The 21,937-nt window shown below is 40.5% G+C and overlaps 1 protein-coding gene across 7 annotated transcripts in view; it reads right to left on the reverse strand.

Annotated features, from left to right (window-relative positions):
- The window catches only part of EYA1 (EYA transcriptional coactivator and phosphatase 1), a 339,152-nt gene extending 317,216 nt beyond the window's left edge, over positions 1-21,936 (reverse strand). For 6 of the 7 annotated variants that reach the window (XM_019527792.1, XM_019527790.1, XM_019527789.1 and 3 more), the window contains exons 1-2: positions 9,181-9,266; positions 7,559-7,666 (exon numbers count right to left, since the gene is read on the reverse strand). In XM_019527792.1, coding sequence (XP_019383337.1) covers positions 7,559-7,591 — 33 coding nt within the window. In that variant the 5' untranslated portion in view covers positions 7,592-7,666; positions 9,181-9,266. Of the gene's footprint in view, positions 1-7,558; positions 7,667-9,180; positions 9,267-21,873 lie in introns of those variants that run through there. The other variant, XM_019527786.1, reaches the window with a different exon arrangement.
- Between the last annotated feature and the right edge of the window lies 1 nt (position 21,937).

Genomic DNA, 21,937 nt, shown 5'->3' on the forward strand with positions numbered 1-21,937 from the left:
AAAGGAATTCTAATGCATACCTCCAGTTCACATATGGCTGATGAGCTGAAAAGAGTAGGAGGTATGTAGGATCTTGCAGTCTACCTTGAGTTTTCCATTAACTCCCCGTTACCTAGTGAACAAGCACTTTTCTGGATACAATGATAAATTGGATTATGTGCTGTAACATTTGTGAACTGTATAATCTCAGAGCTACAAAAAATTGGACGTAAAGACTATCTGCATTTTTCTTTGGCTTTTCTGGCTAAGACTCTGAAAGATTATATGGTACAGCATAGCATATGATTTCCATGTCCCACTAGCTGGGCTATGTGTGAATGTATGTGTGTGGCAGGGTGTGTGCATGTAGCAGTGAGCAGGGCTCCCCCCAGAGGTATGCAGATGTGTGGGGGGTGCATTTGGGAAGGGGTGGGGGAGGCAATGTTTGTGGGGTTTGTGTTGTATGGTGGGGTGTGCATGGAAGCCCCCCCCCCCACACCCCCAAGCTGGTCAGTGCCAACACTAGCCCTGCAACAGCCCAGGGCCAACACGCCCTGTGGTGTCTCCCCACCACAGCCAACAGCATGCAGCCCCAGCTCTGTCCCACACCTGCTCCAGACTCACCCCAGTAGGAATGAACCAGCTGGAACCAACATGCGCAGCCCTGACCCCACCTTGCTCCGAGCCTGCTTCATACCACTGGCATGTGCCATGACGTGATGCCCCTAGGCACACAGCTGAACTGCCTTTCTAGGCAGCCCAGGTAGTGGTGGCTCCTGTCGCCACTGGCCCAGGACCCATAGTACTGGCGCACACAGTCCTGACCCTGCCTGCCCCACCCCACGCCTGCTCTAAACTTGCCCACCCAAGCTGAGCAGTGGCATCGCCCAGGCAGAAACTGTTATTCAGAGCATGGCAAAAGTAGTCCCTCCCTCTTTACCTTCTGCTGGGCCCTTCCTGCTTCAACTGCCCAGAACCCACACTGGGCTTCAAAGTTTGGCACTTCTCAGCTTCCCAACTGAAACAGGTCAGACTCTCACCATGTCTCTTCAACAGATAGGAGAGAACTGAAAGAGACACACAGGCTCTCTCATGCCCTCACACAGGAGGATGAGGTAGCACAGTTTGTACACAGGGTCTTGATGGATAAGGCTATAAAAAAAATGCCATGTTCAAGGATGTGTGGCTATAGTAAAACTTACACTGATACTTACTTAAATAATAATTACCGTTTCATCTACATAAAGTGTTTATAGCTCAGGGCATGTATACATGGCACATATACACAAGTGTAACTGCTTCGTTTTCATGCAACTATAAAAGGCAGCACCTGTAGGAGGTACAGCATTCTACTTCTGTAACTCAAATTCAATGTAGAATTATTCCAGGAAAAATCAAGGTTAAAACTATACCAGTGTGCATGTTATATGTCTACACCTTATCATGGGGGTAGTCATTTGTTCAAGGTAATAAACTATTCCTAGTTCTCCTGCCACCTATTAGTGAAGCACTGTAACTGCCATCTACTGTATGCAGATATACACCACAATAGACGCACATCTGTCCACTCAAGATCCTGGTATAATTTACTTCCATGTACAAAACCAAGGAAAGTATAGTCATGTCATATATCAATGCCTTTAGAAGTTTATTTGAATATTTTAATATTGGACTAGTTGAATAATTAAACTGTAAGATCACTATAGTGTAAATATAGATTTCAAATTCCCACAGAACTACAAGTACACAGGAAAATAAGTTCTTGAACTGGCATTAAAGAAAAATTTAAATGCCAGATATTAGTGTGGCAATTAAGGTGCTATAAAAACAGACAAACAAACAACTTATGACTAATCCACAACAAATTGACAAATATCCAGGATCCCTGAATGTCTTTAGAAAGTATGTCCAGTATTCACAAACAAACTGGCTCTAAGTCGCTAAAGGGGCTTCTTTCAATATAACGGAGACCTGCCACAAGCTCATCATGCAAAGAAACAGACACACTATACTTTGCCAAGTAACTTAATACAAGCCTAAAACAAAAAAAGCCCAGCACCATATCAGATGACAACAAAAAGACGCTACAGCAAAACTAAGATTCAGAAATATTCCAACACTTCTGTTCCTCCACAACTGGTGGCATTCAGTGAGCTACCAATACATTTGGTAATAAACTACCTAACTCAGTGATTCTGAACTAAGAAAAGGTAGTGGTGCCCTAGTCCGAGTCCTTTGCAACAAAGGAATTGCAAAAATTTCAAGTCAAGAAACCAGCGAAAGCTAAGAGTCGGCATTTTCCAAAGGGTACCTTGAGTCTAGAAAGGTTGAGAACCACTGCTTCGGAAAGTATTTTCAATTTTTACTGTCACTTCACTAATCAACTGTCAGCTATCGCACTGAACCTAAGAAAAAACTGAAGACATTTTATCCATGAAAGAGACTAAAACTTATTTTCAAAGTAAGTATTTTCATTAACACAGACTCATAGAATTTATAAAATACTTTTGGACAAACAGCATAGGCATATTTAAAGTGATACTAATGCTTTAGGAAGAAGGGAGGGTAGATTTGCCACTTAAGAGACTAACTATATCAAAGATATATAGTATAAGCTTTTATAAGCAGAAGGCTTGCTTTATCAGATGCTACAAATCAACTGCAGGAGGTAGAATTGGTAAACAGAAAGCAGTGATTAAAATATAAAGGGTAGGAAGGGGGTGGAAGGAAAAGGAGAGAGGCAAAGTAGGCAAGAGAGAGATTAAACAAAGTAGTTAACCCATTGAGGGACATAGGGTATATAAAAGCTAATCAAGGAAATGGGGGAAAAAAATCTATAATCTCAGTTTAAACCACATTTAACACAAGCCAGGCTGTGAAAGATTTCTTCTTCAGCTATTTCTTACTCAAGTTCATTTTCAAAGTTTTGTTGTCTAAAAATAGCCATGCTGAGGTCAGCGATGGAAAGTCCAGGGAGGTTAAAGTATTCTGACACAGTGTTTCTGTTACTGATGTCAGATTTGTATTCATTCTTACATGCAGGGGTCACCCCAGCTGGTCAATGTAAATGGCAGAGAGGCACTGTAAGCAGGTAATGGTATATATGACATTGATAGAGGTGCAGGTAAATAAATCCAAGGGTTGGCAACATATAGCACATGCCATATTCCAGTCTGGCTCTGGTGCAGCATCCAACTGCCTGGCCCTGGCATGGGCAAAAACCCACTGGTGTTGGAATGCTACTGCCCAGCCCATGTTGCTGGGTTGTTCCAACCTGTGGCTCAGAAAGGCTGCTGACTGAACCAAGACCTGATGTTAAAATATTACATTTTTTGCATTTCTTTCCAAGGCTTCAGGTGGAAGGAAGGAAGAGGTATATGGGATTGTTTGAGATTTATACATATATAACTAAGAACTGTCAGTCCGACTAAATGGTATGCAATTCCAAACCCATAATTACTGTAATTGCAAGTCCCACTGATAAAAACATTAAGCCCTTTTCTTCAAGCAGTGCAAGTTTATTTAATTCTGTTAGGCTAGCTAAGCATAACAAAGAGCACATTAATTTAATGTCTCTCTAGCCCTATTTTCCTAATACACTGGTGCTCAACCTTCTGGCCCTGTGGGCCAGATGAGTATCATGGGGCCAGATCCCAAAGCTGGAGCCAGTCTGCAGACCACATCCAGCGTGGGATCATTCTGTGGGTCAGTCCTCAGGTGCGACCTAGAGTGCCAGTCCACAATCCCATGCGCAGGGCCATGTCATCCAGCCTGTAGAGCGCTTCACGAGTCCAGAAACCTGGCAGTGGGGGAGCAGTGGCAGTACTAATTGCAATGGCTCTAGAAGTGATTAATGCTACCACCACTTCCCCACTGCCAAATTTCCACATGCCTGATAACATGGTCCTGTGGGTCAAATTCAGACCACAAGCTGGAGATTGAGTACCACCCTAATATATAACACATAGTCAGTTTAATTTCTGAATATGGCCTTAGTATTTTTCTCTTGATCTTGAAACTGCTTTCCCAAAGTATTTTGCATTAAAAGTCTTCATTGGTTATATCCACTATTAAGTGTCTTTTGCTTGCTGCTTTGGGTGGTTTTCCTCCAAAAACATCTCTCTCTTAGTGGCTGACTACAAGGCCACAGGGGTGATTGCAAGTGTTCAGTATCTTGAACTTCAAAAGGCGAAAATTTGTGTCAGTGTAATTGCTGAGTTTGTAAGAGTCACTCACCCATCACAAAGACGAGCTTGTGCACATGCACATGCATACTTTGTGGTTCACTCATCTTTTCTCCTGCAACTAATCTCCTGTTCACTCCACACCTCATTGAGTTGACTCTGTTTTGCATTGCTAACTACTAGTCTTAAGAAATCCCTGTGTTGTACGATTATTTGTGGCAAAATCCATTGGGACAGCTGCCAGATAAACTTAATTAATTAAATCGGGAGCTAGTTCAGAAGTCTGATTCACCATTTCATTCCTCCAGTTTCATACCAAGGTATAACCAGTGAAAATAAGCAGTTACACAGGCATTAAACTGATATATCACCATGCATAATTCCACACCTGGTCACATACTTTCAGTTCATCCAGACTCCACAGTTATAAAGACATGCATGTGTGTTGTTACAGTAACTGCATACAGCCAATATCTCATTTGCTAAGCAGCTACAGTGCAGGACTGGAAACTCTTTTGGCCATGAGAAGGGTGTTATCAGGAGGCTCTGAGCATGCATGTATCCCCCAGACTCTGCAGTTACTAACCCAGAAGGCTGAGTAGGTTATGGGATCTGAGGGTAGGAGAAGGACTGAGTTGGGCTGAGAGGTCAAAAAGTATGAATGGGTCAAATAAATCCATGATTACCCCAACAGTTCCCACATATGAACAAATTCTATCTTCATTACCAGTGATCCAGGTTTTCTGTTCACCATGGAAAAATGTGGTAAAACCTGGATTTTCTCATTTTACAAAGAAAGGAGAAAATCTGGGTTTTTAAAGTAGAAAAATGCAGGAAACTGGGTTTCTGCTTGCAAGCTGACAGAGTTTCAGCCTGGAAGGGGATAGGAGGGTGCGGGGTGAAAGAAGGGTGAGTGCAGCAGTACACATGTACATGGCCACCACAGCCTGGAGATCACATCCCACAGGTAAACCGGGGAGGGGAGGGAAGTGGAAAGTGAGGTTCCCACAGTGATGGGAGAGAGGGAGTTCAGCAGGGCTGGGGCTGCTGCAAAGCTGGGTAGGTGCAAGGGGCTTGGGGCCTAGGGCTGGAATGCGTAGCTGCAAGGCCCAGGCAGCTCATTTGAGAAGTTAAGGGGAGGCCAGCTCCCCGCTGCTGCATGCAGTGCTGGAGGGTGTGAGGACATGTGCCCCCCAGATTTGTGCACGGGGCGGGGGCAAACTGCACATTGTGGGCTTGAGCTCCCCACCTTGCTGCCCTCCCCCCAGAGTCTGCACAGCCCAACAGGCAGGACCCAGTAGGGCAAGCAATCTCATTGCCACCGCTGCAAGCCCCTCATTACCCTGGCGAAGTACCCCTGCCCACCCGGAAGCAGCCTGAGTGATGGTACAAAGCAGGCAGAGAGTAGCTCACCATAGTGGCACAGAGCTTCCAGCAGCAGCAACAAGCTTCCACACCCAACCCAACCCTGCCCTGCTCTGCCGGGTCCCACCAGCTGAGCTGCAGAGGCCCCAAGGGGAGGGCAGCAAGGCGGGGACCCCAAGCCTGCAGAAGGCAACCCATTCCCTTCTCCCAGAGCTCAGACCATAGCCAGCATGTGGCAGGCTAGCTAATGCTGAGAGGTGTTTGTGACACAGGACAGTGTCTGCTTAGGGCTTTTTGGAGCTAATCAACAGCTCAGCTGGTATTGTCGCTCTGTTCCTCCCTTAGAAAAAGTTATTTAAGAAGAGCTTGAACTAATGGGAGAGGCTTTTGTTCTGAAAACACTGCATTACCAACTCCCTGCTAGGCTGCTCAGAAAGGGGGGAAAACCTCTCCCTAATCAGAGCATCCTGCCAGGGCCTGGCCATGCCCCTCCTCAGCTCAGCACTACGGAAGGGAAGGGAAAGCTGCTGCAGCACCCCCCAGCTTCTAGCCTGAGCCACTGCAGGCATGTTTCTGCATTTCTTCAGTTCAAAGGTGATGTCTTTACTGTTACAAACTGATTCAGCCTAGCCAGGTTAGACTAACATGCAAAGACTTAATCAATTCAGGCTTAGGCTTTTTAAATGACCAAGAGGCTTCAGCCAGGGGCACAGCTGTAGTGGTGCTGAAAACTGTTTACCTGCAAGGGCAGGGCCAATCTGTGTTGAGAACAGATTCAGAGGCCATAATTGCTCCCTCTTATGAAACGATGTTGCATATGATCAGTCCTTTCTACATACAACTGTATTCGCAATGGATAAATATCTTAATGTAAATGCAAAGACAGAATGGGTATTACATTTCTAAAAAAAGTAGTGGAAGCCACATTGCTCAGATAGTTCAAAACCAGACAGGACACAGGGGGTGGAAAAAAAAAGAAACATGGGCAACATTACTTCATTGGGATATGGTGGTTGGTTCTGACCAGTAGGCATTCACCCAAGTTTTCTTCTTCTAGATGGCTTTTTCCTTTTACTCTGTTGCTTTGAGAACAACTGTCACAAACAGCTCACTCTACTAGAGAAACAGCAAACCTGAGTGACCCAAGAGTACAAATGTACAAACTAAAAATGAAAAAAAAAAAAATGGGGAAATGTTTTTAATCTGTCTTCATTAATAGTAATCTTAGGAGTTATTTTTACAACAACAGTTAAAATTGTTCAGTTAAAAGTAAAATGCTCTACATAGACTTTTCTTTAAAAGGAACTAAATGTTTTATCAAAGGTAAACCTCACAAATTAAAGTGTTCAGTAATTGTTCACAAAGAACTGTATCAAAAACCAAGTTAATAAATCTATAAATCAGACATCTGAAGATAAACTGTCTGATTTAAAGTAGAGTTAACAGTTTTATATAGTTAATAAGAAATACTTCTAATCAATGTTTCTTGTAAATGCCTGTTTTATAGATCACAATGGTAATCACCAAATATTCTATTTTCAGATTCACATATTTTATATTCTGTATAAAAAGCGGAATTAAGAAAACTTGTAATAAATCTGCAGTAGGATTTTGAACCACTTATTCCAACAGTGAATTCAGCATATGAATCTCAGGCGCACAGAAAAATATTAGGTAAAATAGTGTGCAGTTTTAAACTGATTAGAAGACTTATATGAAATTAAAACATTAGGCACACATTACGTCTTGGTACGTAAGCTACTTCTTAAAGACAACAATAAATATCATACTGTAATGTGAGAGTCATTTAAAAAAAAGTACCTTAAAACCAATACAAATATTCTTATGCAATACAACTCTACCATAGGCCTCTAACCTCTTGAACTGTAAAGATTCATAGCCTCAAACATTAAAACATTAAAAGTGGGAATAGCACTTCAAGGACTTTCCAGCCACCCAGTTACAACAAAAATAATTACTACTTTAAAAGCAATAAATCTTTTCTTGGGGCTGACATGTTGTTTACTTACAGATTTTCCATTTATCCCCCGAGGGTCTTCCATTGAAGGTATCTTCTTCCAAATTATATATGGGCTATTAGCTACAGTGCGCTTCAAACAGTCCTAACGCACTCACACCTGTGGAGAAAACAGTACCACACAGTTGTATTAATTTGTTGGGTGGAAATTGAGAGCTGATCTTTACATCTGCAGTTTTCCATTAACTAACATGTACACACAAGTCAGAATAATTCATCTTCAATGAATTAAATTAATCTTTAATATAAATATATAGTCTAGCTGTTTATGACAAATCTACAAGAGCCAAATGCAGGAAGCGATAGCTCTGTTGTGCTTGCTGTCAGCAGCTGGATAGAAAGGGAGCCAGAAATTTTTCTGCAGACATTATTTCTGTGCCAACGACGGAAGAATTTTTTTGTTAAGTTCAGTTTCTATATGCTATCTATCAATGTCAATTGTACTATAATGCTAAGAGGAAATTATAACATAGAAATATGATTGCAGATTGAGCTGGGATAAAAAAAAGAAAATCCACAAAGTTTTCAGAATGTTGCCCTCAAGCTAAGGATATTATTATATTAAATCTCTTAAGGAATATATTAGGTCACAGTCATAGTGCCTATAAATTATAAATGTGGCATGTGTTCTCTCACCTTGAGAAACAAAGTTCTTTGATGTTACAAGTAGAGTTGCATTCAAAAGAGTTTCATTCCTTTAAAAGGGAACTTTTTTCCAGAATAAAATGTTATGACACACAAGATTTAAAATGAAGTGTTTATACCAGTCAAGCAAACATCACTCAAGCACCAGTTCCAAGTCTCATTAGGAAATACATAATGAAAATAATAATTTTGAAAAATGTGAGATAGTTTGTATCTGTTGCTCAGGCTGCGTTTAAGGCAAGGAAATCACAGACAAAACCTTAATTCTATAACTTTGTATATATGTAGCTATAGCAAAAATGGCAGTTACAGTAGTTACAAATGGCACTTTTATTTTTGTGATAAAATAAGGGAAAGGACATGCGACTACCAGCACATGTTGAGAAGTCCTAATTCAAGGAGACTACCCACAGGAATAAATCCAAGTGGGTGCATATACATTTCCAGAGTGGGATCTAAAGACAGTATGCTGCATTGCACGCGCATGAGAAACATACTACAGGCAACCCCCACTTAGCGCTCTTAATTGGTTCCTGAAAAACCAAATGTTCATAGTACTTGGGGTCGGAAGGGACCTAAACAGATCATAAGGTCTGAACCCCTGCCCCAGGCAGGAACGGGTGCTGGGATCATATCACCCCAGCCAAATATCTGTCCAGCCTCCTCTTAAAGACCCCCAAGGTAGGAGAGAGTACCAAATCTCACGTTAAGCGAAACGAGCCTTAAGTGAAACCAAAAGTATCTGATGGCCAAAAATGGCGACCACAGTTGTTTTTAATGACCCAAGATGGCGACTGTGAGTGTTATAACAAAACTCATGGAGCACTAAGTGAAATCAGGTATCAATTTGAAATAAGTGTTATAGCGAAATAGTGCTAAGTGAAACAGTATTCAGTGGGGGTTGCCTATACTGGGCTGTATTATGAGAGGCATAAAAAAGCAACACAAAAAAAGAGGTCCATTCCGCACCTTGAGGAAAATGTTGATAGGCAACCTGTTTCCTGGCATACCTCTCCCATCACTTCTGGTTTACAGCTGAGGTCTAATTTAATCTGGCTCCTGTTGAGAAAAAAAGGAAAATCTAAAACATCTCTCAGAGCAGGATTTGGCTCAAAGACCTTTTCTGACACTAGATTATCAATTAGAAAACAATTCCATACTGTAAAAAGTTCAAATTAAAGGGAAAAAAAGTTTTTTTGTTTTTTTTTTAAATTAAAAGGAAAAATGGTAGCAGTGGTACAAAACCTTTGTCTGATAAAGTCTCCCTCTACACATGCAGGTAAAGGCACGATGGGATCTAACGCACAATCCACACAATCATGTCTCCTGTCATGTATCTGTAGCATGGCAGGAGATAATGGTGGTACTGCACTTTAGATCTCACCATGTCTTATGGCTAGTGCAAGGTACAACAGCAAGAAGCTCTTGTGTCTGGGACACCTCCCAGTTGGAGGGAGTTTCACTCGCCCCTGAGCCCGGGAGATTGCAGCAGCCCCAGTGCCCCTGGCCCAGGTGTTTTACGCACCCTCAAGCCTTGAGGATCACAGCAGCAGTGATCCCCAAGCCTTAGTTAACAGGGCTCCTATCTGCAGGGGGAGACCCTGACACACATGCAAATTAAAGCTCGATAGCAACCAGCTATAAAGTTGGTACACATTTTCAAAGTCTAACTTTATAGCTGGTTGGAGCTATTTATTATGTGATAAGTACTTGGAACATGTACCAGTTCTTAAGACAACTGCGTAATTAACTAGTTAATCGTGCAATACCTGTAACACGTAGAAGGGGCCAAATGAACATATGAAGCACAGCAGTTGTAAGCAATGAAAGCTGACTTCTACTGAAAAATTCAATAAATCTGAAAACCACACAAGCTAACATCTGCCATTTCAATGAAGGAGTAAAGTAAGAGTCGTTTCTAATGAAATAATTCATGGTGAATTGGCAGATTTACGAATCAGGATATGCCCTTTACTGATGTGTAAGAAAACTTTACTGAGACTGTTTACTTTTCACTGTTAAAATGAATTCTTGCATGGCTATGCTACAACAGACAAACCTTAGTCCATGGCTGTCCAACTGCTGTCAAGGAGCTATATGCAGTGTATAAGGGTTAGTGTGCAGGTCCAAGGCTTCTACGCAGCTGCTGCCCACTTCATCTCTTGGCTGCTGCTGCAGCCATAGTCTCTAGGCTCTACCTCCACCATCAGCTTTTGCTTCCTGCTCCTGCCCCAGGAAGTGGGGCACAGCGTCCCATAGCGTCAAGGTAGTCTACAGCAGTACTTTTCAACTGGCATGCAGGAGCACACTAGTGTGCTGTGAAGAGCTCCCTGATGTGCCATGAGAATTTTTGCAGAATGAGAAAAAAGTTCTCCAGCTGCCTAGCACTAACAAACAAGCTGCATCAATGAGATATGCACAGAAGACTCGCACACCTGTTGGCTGTGGAGGAGAGACAGAACCAGTCAAGCAGAAGGAAATTCATCCACTGCGCATGGACATTTGTCACAGCAATGAGCTACAATAAGCTCATAAGTATGAGCACAAGGAATGCCTTAACAGGTATGACGTGGAAAATTTTTATTAACGTAAGTGTGCCTTGGGCTGGAAAAGGTTGGAAAAGACTGGTCTACAACATGGTGCTGCAGTGTGGAGGTACAGTGCCTGTTCATACAACTCATACAGCATGCAACCCCTAGCCATTTAGAAACAGGACAACCCTGTTTCAGTCTATATAACACCTCATAGACTGCCTAATGACCTCACTCATAAGAGCTGTGCCTAATATTATCCCACACCTGGAGATGCTATATTATAAATCAGTATCAGAAAAAACTCAGCACTGCAAGACAAACTTCAAACTGGAAGAGATGTATCAAAGGGGTTTGGAATAATGACAAGCCTGCCTCAAAAATGCAGAAGGCTTCCAGCAGTATAACTGAGCTAGCAGTAACATGAGAGTTTAGCTTTTAATATACTACAACTGATATATATATGTAATAATGTCATCTTAATTTTAAAAATTAAAAACTTTTAAACACGAGAAATTGAGTTATCTTTATTATAATTGTCATTTTAGAGTGTTTTTAGCTGTGGGTAAATTTTACAAAAACTAATTAAGTTCCTTTGTATTATCAATGTATAAAAATTACAACCAAGTTACTCAGGGTATCTATTACCCAGAAGTGATTATATGCAAAATAGGTCACCCAATAGGGGAGAAAATACCTCAAACTATTTAAAAAAATTGAAGCAAGCTTATGAATATACTTGCCCTTTATTCTTTGTTCCAAAATTATGTATATACATTTTCAGTGAAATATTATTAAATATATATATAGGTTTTTAGCACCTAGAGATACAGAAATGTAGTGTAGCATTATGGTAGGCACCATACATATATATGATATATCACACCCTGTACCCTAATGAGCTATTAATATTTTAAAGAGATCACAAGCTATGACGGGTGAACAAATATAAAAAGCATTTTATTTTGGATTTAATTCCTCTCTCTCTGCAACAATAATGTCCAGTTCTCATTCTATGTACCTAAAATGGAAACAATTCATCTACTTTATCCTATGAAAGAAAAATTCAACAAAAGAATGCCAATAAAGATGTGGACATGAATCAGTATCATCAGTAGATCAGTTGGTTTTGGTTACTGTGAAAAACCTTTCCACCTCTCTGTTCACTACTGTATGTAGGCAAAATCCCGTATATTACAATAAGCCCAAATATATTCAACTTGCTGCAATAAAAAATGCCACACATGCTTTGCTCTCTATTGCTGTGGAAAGCTTAGCAAGGTTTCTTAGCCATGGCAATACGTGTTTTTACTTTATTCATCATTCTGGAGTTTCTAAGAGAAGATACCACAGACATAAAGTTTTATTTCATACTTTTAATAAGCATAATTGTTTTGATTTTAAATACAGGATTGTTACAATGCCCAGGTAGCCCCCTTCGGCTGTTACATTTGGCAGGTTTCTTTTCTAACATTAGGAAAAGAATTATTACCAAATGCTAGAAAAGAAACCTGCCAAACCTAACAGCTGAAAACCAAAAGAGAAAGAAAGAAACCCTTTAAAAAGATGACATTTAGATGCAGACCATTTGGCAGCTTTGAAAACTGCACTGTTGGGATGGACATCCCCTCCATCCCAGCAAAAGGACTCTAAAGCTGCAGATTCAGCAACCACTTCCAGATGGCCCCAGAGCTCCCAATCTAACAGATTTGACAGACATCCAGATCTATGAGATGTAGCACATTTATAAATATAAATGTAATGAATATAAAATAATTCATGAATAATAAATTTCCTAAATCATCAAAAGCACAGCAGCAGGGATATGGACATGAATCTAAGCACAGATATTGGACCAGCAACAGATGTCCCAGGGCAAGCAAAGGTTGAAGGCAAAATTTTCTGCATTACAGTATATAGGAGTAGTTCTCTGCTCTTGTCCCTGAAAAAAACATTTCTGTTCACCTCAAAAAGCCCCCTTTTCCCATTCTAAAGCCAGGGAATGCACTGACCAGAGTTCTGAGAGATGACGGCCGTACATTTATTTGTTTGTACTCTTTAGCTTCCTTCGTGAAATAGAAAGATGAGCTCTTACAGTCCTGAGCAGCCATGTGTGGAATAAGGGCAGTATATGGCTACTTAGACACTACTGGATATTGAAGTCATCACCAACACAACAACATCCTTTTCAAATCATGAATTTGAATAAATATTTAGATTGGTATCATCTGTATGATCAGCTTTAAACTAAAAATGAAAATACTTTTAGATGAGCACAGAAGGGGCTTATTTGTTTTCCTCTTATTATTTTCAAATCTAGACCTTGCCGAAGAATAAAGATTTTGGTAAAGAAAAGTGAAGTCTGATCTAATTCAAGCAAAGTTCATAGAAGTCTTTTCATTACTTGGGTGGGTGTTGGACCAGATCGATAGTCAGGAGAGATGCCCAGAGTACTGGAAACAAAAGAAAAGTACGCAAAAAATAATGCACAGGCAAATGACACCTGTGACAGTTTGAGAAATCTGTTTATTTTAAACTCAGAATTTTGATTTTTTTTTAATGAAGTTTCTGCATTATTTAATGCCTCAGTATTCATTGATTCAGCCATGTGCTAACAGGGCTTGCTATTGTATACCTCCCAGACCAAGACTAAAGAAGTACAACAGCAACAATTAGGAGATGTTAACCTGAATGAACTTCCATTTGAATGGAAGTTGCCTAAAACAAAGAGATGGAGGCAACTTAGGGGAAACTGGCTTGTGGGGTCAACGCAATGAAAAATCCCCAGCAAAAAAAGGGAAGATAAGATGCGTTAGGATCTGCTATTAAAAAAGGATGTCTTTAAGAATAAGACCTGAACAGCACAAAGGGCCCTTATTGTACAAGTCACAGGAAAGTTGGTGTCAAGGAACAAAAAAAAATGAGGCTGAGGAAAGGGGTACTGGATATGGGACCTGGATCCCCTGAATGTACTAACCCAAATTCAACAAAGCAATCAAGAGTGGGCAGGACTCAAGGATACAGAACTACATAATATATTTTATTGTTTTGTCATGACCTCTGTAACTTTTAATATTCATCCACAGCTAAACCATGACTGGTTTCCTCTGCCAAGACTATGCAGTATTTGCTTCAACTACCACATCTTTTAAGGACTTAAGCTTAAGTCACAGATTAGTCACAACCATACTGCTCTGTTGAGGGTGTGTTCAAGTGACTTAGAAGGTCGAGAGCTGCCAGCACTGTTCACAGAAGCCTAGAACATCTGTGCCTGGAAAGTTAGCGTGAGGCACCAAAGCGGGAGAGTATGGCTGGAGCCCACAAGACCCAGAGGAACTGCAGAGGACACAGGTCCAGCATGTAGGGCCAAATAGAGCTGCATAGTAAGCATCCAGGAGAGGGAGCTCAGCCAGGACTGTGAAAATATCATAAGACTGTCTGCAAAATCTGCTTGTTATAAAAATATTCAAACAATTATTAGATTAAATTTTCATCCCACGTATCACAAACAATGAAGGAATAACAAATCTGATGAAAGGAATGCATTTTTCATTTCTGGAAAAGGTCTATGTCACATGGCTGGCAATTCTAGAAACATATGAAGGACACTGTTTCCTACATTGTCTTTATTTACCAAGTAATATCATGGGGGCTTTCAGACGATAAATTTCTCTGTTAAAAACAAACAAACACAAAAGGAAAAGACACACCAGACATTTCCTTAAAACAGTGTTATTTGACTATATAATTTAACACTTGACACATTAAGAAGAGAATCAATGAGAAAAAGACATTTTTGTAAAATGCCTTGTGGGTGACCAGGGGATCATTGATTCAAGTTATACCAGTCCTGTCCTTGAGGCTCTCCATTAGCCTCCCCTCACTTGCCCTGCACTTGGCTGCTCCAGCTAAACACCCAGCCGGCCCCATCTCTGGGGTCTTACAAAGCAAGGTACCTGCAAGTGACAATGACAAGAAAGGGGGCAGAAGGAGTGCTCAGCCAGGCCCAGCAGCCCAGCCGTGCTCCCGGGGGCTGCACCCACCCATGAGAGGCGTAGGGGTCCGTGGATGGGTATGTGGGAACCCCATGCCCTCACAAGCAGGCACAGCCCTAGGGCACATGACCAGGCTGCAGGAGATGGGAGAGCAGGGTTTCCTCTGCTGCTAGCCTTACATCTGTAGCTGACAATGACAGGGGAAGGACAGGGTGGGGTGCTCGGTCATGCCCAGCAGCCAATCATGGGTGGCCCAACTGCACTCAGTGGTCTCAGGAAACCTGGGGAGCTTCCTGCAGGTGTTTAGGACCATCCCCAACCAACTGGCCTCAGCCAGTGCAGGCAACCTGTATCCTCCCCCTACCAAGGGGTGAACGTCTGTTCTGTGTGCTCCCAAACTAACCTACACCACATACAGAAACCCACCTAAGTTTGATCGATTCTGCTTTGGGCTTTTTTAATGTCTGTACTTAGTCCAGGTCCAGGGGGTGGCAGATGGAAGTGTAGTTCATGAGATCTAGGGAAGGTTCTTGAAAATAAGGGGGTGGATACCTAACTGTGTGTTTCAAAGTCAGCATGAACGGGTAGGCATTAGATCTCCAAGATAAATTTTGCCCCATCTGTGGTTCAGACATCAAATGCAATGCACATGTCAAAACATAAAATGTGAAACCAGCAGCTGACACCATCCTGCTAGTATGATGATCTGAATGGGGCCAGTGTCCTATCACCCCAGCCCTTAAGATAGCAATGGAAAAAGACCCAAGCAGATTTGGTCATCTTTCTGCACACAATATACTGTTCTGCTTTCCTTTACGTCTCCAAACATTGCATAGAACTGCAAACTATAGCTCTTCCTAGGCCATAAAACTCAAAAACACATCAAATATGGACACTCTCTTTAATCTAGTTACCAGAAATTCAACAGAATTCCTTAAACAAAAGAAACAAAGTGTGGAGCTTGATACTTTGGAGATGGCACAAGGTAAGACCAACTAAAATATGCACACTGCATGTGTTTGTGCCCTAATTTCATCAAAGAAAATGAAGTATTATGCATGTCTAAATTTAAAAAATTTGCAAAACCAGATTTCTTTAATCTTAGCTAAAAATTAGGTTTCTCCATAAAGATTATATAGATGTTCTGACATTATATAGATATCTGACATGATAATTAACAGTGCTGAAATGATAGAAGCACCATTGGTAGGTGCATCAGCTGTTTAATACAGCAAAATTACCAAAAGATTTAGGACAGGAGTGAAGAGTATCTTTCATATGAAAGTGCAGAGGGAATTTAGTTAAAATGATTTATGAGAGAACTTTAGCAAGAAATTAGGATTAAGCTACACTATTGTTAGAGGGGATCTTAAGGGCAACAAACGGTTAGAATTATATTTAATCTATTTGTAGTTGTTCTGCTTAGTTAAGTTTTGAGAAGTAAAAAAAGATATGGTTTTAGAATATAACATCCAACTCACTATTTTTGAAGGGTTTTTTTGAAAGGTAGCTCTAACTTGCGAATATTAAAAATTGTTCTCAAATTTCAGTATCAAAAGTGTTTGGGGGGATTGTTATTCCCACCTTCCCCACCCCCTTTCATTTGTTTGCTTTTTTCTTTAACTGGTCAAACAATTGATTACAAAGCAAATTTAGACTTTGCACTGGTTTAAGAAAATGTGTAAGCAGAGTTAATAAACATTATAAAATATATAAATGAAAAATGCGAAGATATGAAATATGAAATGCAGCCAGAACACCTAAGCCAAGGAATGAAAGTTTAAATTATCTGAGAGGCGAAGCTCTGGGTCTACACTTAAATACTGACTTGGCAAACTGCTTTCTGGGAGTGGATGAAAGCAATTTCTCCATGATGTTTCTAAAGAAAAGTAATTATGCATATGCTTTAGAATTTCTTTTCTGCATTTGTTATAAATGCATTTTAAAAGGCAGCACACCGCTTGATTTCACATGGCCAGTGTGCGTATAGAAAGCTGTGAAACATTTTCAGATACTAATTAATATTAATGTCTAGTAGTAAGATATTTATAAACAAACAAAATATGCTGTTTTTAAACTATCCAATACAGTAAAGTTTTGCGAATATTCAGGTATTTGAAATGAATACAGTAGCCACATTCAACACTATTATAGCTACATAGGATGAATAAAATGATGAGTTTCCTAATTTAAACGTACATTTTAATTGAATTAAGATTTTGATTTAAAAGTAATACAGTTCAATTTGAAGGTTTATTTTTGAAAATAAAATATAAGGTTAGGACAACCTGTATGAAGACCTGCATTTACTCTACTATATTTAATATAACTTGTACTTATTTAAATTATTTTACGAGCTTAAAAGTGACTGCTTTTCAATATGCAGAATCTTTAACTTTAGAGTTCAACTCATCTAGCTATGTCATGTACACCACTAAAAATCTTACTTTCAGTTTTTACAATGAAATATAGAATGCTAGTATTTACATTTTTCAAACCATTAGTACTTTCAGTTTCTGTTGTGAAGAAAAGTGTTTGCCATATTTACTTTCGGTTTCAGTTTAACTAGCAGGTGCACAGAAAGTATTTTCATCATTTGAACCAGTTCATTCAAAATTGAGGGAAAAAAACCTGGGACTAGAAAAAGCTGTGAATCTTTTCTTCTAGTAATCTACAGCTAAAAACCAGGTAAAAGAGACTAAGAGCTACTAATCTGAAAAATCTGAATGACAGGGGCTAGATTTGCAAAAGGATTTAGGCACATAAATGTGCTGAAGGTTGCTTAGTAGCATCTAACATGGTTTCCATGAGCCAGACACTTTTGAAAATCCCACTGTACAACAATTGCATCCTTACAAGTTTAAATCTATTTGCAAATCTGGCTCCTGGTGAGCAAGAAACAATCCATCCACTTTCTAACTATAGTGAGTTAAAATCCAAAATATGTTTTAATAAACTTAATTATGCATCCCAATCATTCAATACCTGTTTCAGCTAAAACCTCTTTTGGGGCATGTTAATTGTATTCTAATTTTCATCTAAAATACCATCTAGGAAACAAGAAAATTGTCACTTACTGTTTTCTAACACAATAAAACATTTAAAGTAAAGAATCTGGGAGGAAAGGGAAAGCAATGTATGCTTAGGTACATAAATGCTTAAACAAAAATATATAGTATTTCTTCCTGTTTGCAAAAGTGTTAGTAAAGAGGTTGCATTTAGTTGCGTATGTATTTTAATCTTTTTCACTAACAGTTTTGCAAGACAAGATTAAAATCAATTATCTAAATTGTTTCCTTCATGTCAATTTAAATCAATCCACCCAGAAGCTGCACCAATGCTTTCTACAACTTCACTTATCTTTAGTCTCTTTCAAATGTTAAATACTTTCACCAACACTGCTCAAGGTAAGACTATATTTATGGGTTGCACTAATATGATGCAAGAAAAATACAGCTGTATAAAGCATAAAAAAGCAAAATAATGTAATGTGTAGGTTAATTCTGTCTGCACATAATGTATGCCTTTGCTTTGGTATACAAGCATAAACTAATACATATATTCATATGTACACACACACACTAACAACAGTGCAACACTTTCATGATATTTATACACACACCTTTATATACCAATATATAAATTCTGCTAAATTTAATTTACCAACACAAGGTTTAAGAAACTCTTTATTCCCATAGTGCCTGCTGCACAGAAAATAGAGAAAGTCTCAAGTGAATAGAGACAAACATACATGGGAAGACACCGCTTCCATACAAACCAAGCTGCCTGAAGTGATAGTAGCTGTAACTTGCTATAGAAACAGCTGCAAGAGAAAGACATAAACCAGCTCAGAGCCAGAGAAGCCTTTTAAGGCAAGTGAAGGGCACAGCTGCAGCCTCCCTGATTTTGGGTTTTATACACAGTTAATCTCACTTCTCATTTACAAAAAATAAAGTTACTTTCCAGGTCACCTCATTATGCAGATTGCTTCAAAAATGTAAACCAACCTCTAGGGTTGCAGATTTGTCTTGGTGATTTTTCTTTAAAAAACAAAACAAAATTAGGGGTTATTTATAGTGCCCCTTACCACCTCCAACAACTGCCTTTGGGGGCTTCTAATAGCAACAAATACAAGTTAATCAATTGTGGTCAGGCCCATTCAAGGTAATCATTATTACTGAGCCATTTCCTTGCTATGCCATTCCTTCTGTCCTTGCTGTTTCTTACAACTAATACCCTTAGGGTTGTTGCAAGTTTTCTCTCTGCTGAGCAGCTGCTGTTTATAAACAGCAGCTTCAGAGCATATGATTGAGTGGGGTAAGGACATAAGGGAGATCTAGGAACTTCCAGGCTGAAACCTTGGCTCAAGTGAAGTCAATGGCAGTACTACAAGTAGTATAATTCTAGTTTTGTCACTACTTGCCCCTGTGGCTTTGGTCAAATCACTTTAAAACATCTCCCTTTCTTTCCTTATGAAATAGAAATCACTCTCCTTAACTCAAGGAGTTAGATGATGAACCCAAGATTCCCGTTTGCAAAATGCCATCTAAAATGCTAAGTATTACTGCAGGAGACCAAGTGAAAAAGAGCTGCTGTCGTACAAAAAGAAGATGAACCACATAAAATGACATTAAAAGCAGAGAGACATTTGAGAAATCCTAATCGTATGAAGCCTGAAAGATTAGGTTAGACATGAAAGCACAGAAAGAGGAAAAAGAAATGAAGGAAGGAAATTTGCAAGGAAAAACACAAACCTCTTAGGTAAATTTAATTTAATGTCTTCATTTTACATCACTGGCAGATGGCCTATGGGACATGATGGCTATTTTGAACACCAATATTTCTGGACTCTATATTTAAGTAATTGGATAACAGTACAGGAGAAAACAACCTACAATTCACCTGAAAGCACAGGATTCAAGGGAGGAATACTTTCAGACACTTATATGGAAAACTGTTCAACAGTCCTTTAAACATTGTTTTAATTTTTCTACAGTTTTCTGATTGCTTCCCCTTTATCTAGAAAGACTCAGTTAAAATAATAGTCTCTCTTTCCTCATCAGCCTCATGCCTCCACTCCCCCTATGAGAGATGCTGCCGCTGGGCAGGGGGAGGAGGTGTTGGCAAAAGGTTGCAGGGGTCAAGGTTGCATCTCTTATTAAAACCACTGCTAATCACTTCCATTGCCAAGTACCACCAAATCCCATTCCTAGTGGCAATCAGCAACTCTAAATTTAGTGGCAAGAAAGGCAGTGGCTTCACTAGGAAGACTTCATTAACCCACTGGCAGTGGTGTCTCCAATGCGGGAAGGAGGGCCAAGACTGACCAAGAGACTCTGACTACTGGGGGACAAACATTACAAACCCACAGCTGCCCCACTGGCTGTGGGGAGCTCTGCTATGAATCAGACTTGTGTAGACCATAGTTCGCAGCCTCCTGGGATAATGGAGGAGTGAAAAAATCATTAAGGGCAGGAGTTAGTCAAGTTTGGAGGGAACTTGAAAATTGTTTAAGAGAACTGTAAGGCAATACTGCAAGGAAGAATGCCAATTACCTTGAGTTAGCTATACTGTTTGTAAAGGCTAAGCTACAGACTTCTAAAAGGTTTGTTTCAGGCGACAAAACAGCAATTTCCCCTCCACTAAATCTCAAAGATCTGGGGTATGTCCAGACTAGCGTTTAGAAGTAGGTTACTTGCTTCACATTAACTAGCATTTAACTCAAGGTAAAAGCTCTCTAGGAGACATATCCATCTACTGCCCCATCCTCTCTCAACAGTGCTTGATCCTTTACATATTCTCTGCCTACAATTATACGAGCATGACCCATATTCAGTGTAGTCATAGGCAACACTGAAAAAACAGCATTAATCTGTGGGCTGCTTTGCAAGGACTTTCCATAAATTGTATTCTCTATTTAGAGAGAAGGGAATTAGATTTCTCATAGCTTTGGGTGGCTGAATCCTCCCCTTTTACTTATAACCGCATCCCCATTAAAGCAATGGGCATCAATACCATGGGGGTGTTGCACTGTTATTAGTATACAGCACAGCTCCTAAATGCAAGATTATACTTACGTACATGTAACCATTCAAAAGATTTTCTGTCTGTCTTTTCAGAAAGCTAATATAAATTGCTCTTCCTTATGCTATGAATACATTTAAGGCACATTTAAAAAAAAACAAAAAACAGCATTACTGGTTAATAAATTGAGAAATACTTTGATTTCTCTCTTTAAAAACACAATTTTACACCTATCTGAAATACCAAGTACATAATTCTAAGGAAGAGAGAAGCAGGTTACCCTAAAGAGGTAGTTCTCATTTTTTCTAGGCCTACAACAGAGGGGGCAAGGCAGGAGTTGCACCAACTCTTTGGTTGTGCCACATGTAAACTCTTGACACAGGATCTACCCAGAGCGCTTACTTTTGTACAGCTCTGGAGCCCAGGGGATGAGACTTCCACTGCCGCTATGAATTCAGCAGGGAGAGGGAGGGAAGGAAAGGATGAACAGGAGCAGCACTCCCCGCCCCCAGACTCCAGAGCCACAAGAAAGCAGAGGCTGTAGCCAAACGCTGCTCCAATCATCTAGGGAGCTCAGTGCTCACACGAAGCAGTGAGCCCACACTGACCCGGCAGTGAGCCCAATGCTCACTAAGCGTGCACAGCATAGCCAAAGTAGTGGGGTGGGGTGAAGGGGAGGAGGCATGCACCCACTTTGCCCTGTTCTAGGATCCATTCCTATCCACAGCTAACAAAATGGTCACAAACGTTCATAATTAACCCCCTCTCATCATCCTGTTGTAGGATCGGGGTCCTAAATAAACCTAATACGGGGTTTCAAAGCATCAGCAATAAGAGGTGGGGTTGGTAGCGTACCACTTCCCCTGCCCCAAAGCCAAGCACTGGCTCTGTCTACATCATTCAAAGGGCTGTGAGGAAGTGAAAGAGCAGGACACTGATGAGAGCTAGTTGTTCTTTTCCTACCCGTCCAGACTCTGGTAACCAAAAGCGGTCACTGCGTTTCCTCCCCTCGCTACCAGCAGCAGCCACCCATTCCTGAGATGTGCACCGAGCAACACGAGGCTGGCAGGAGCCAGGGGGTGCCGTGACCCTCCGGTGCAGCCTTGACTCACCTGCTTTACCTGTAAAATGGGCACAACTCCACTCCTCTGCCAGCCCTTGCCAGCCTGTTGCGCA

Source organism: Gavialis gangeticus, unplaced genomic scaffold (assembly GCF_001723915.1).
Source record: "Gavialis gangeticus isolate Ggan-Ray unplaced genomic scaffold, GavGan_comp1, whole genome shotgun sequence".
NCBI lineage: Eukaryota > Metazoa > Chordata > Crocodylia > Gavialidae > Gavialis > Gavialis gangeticus.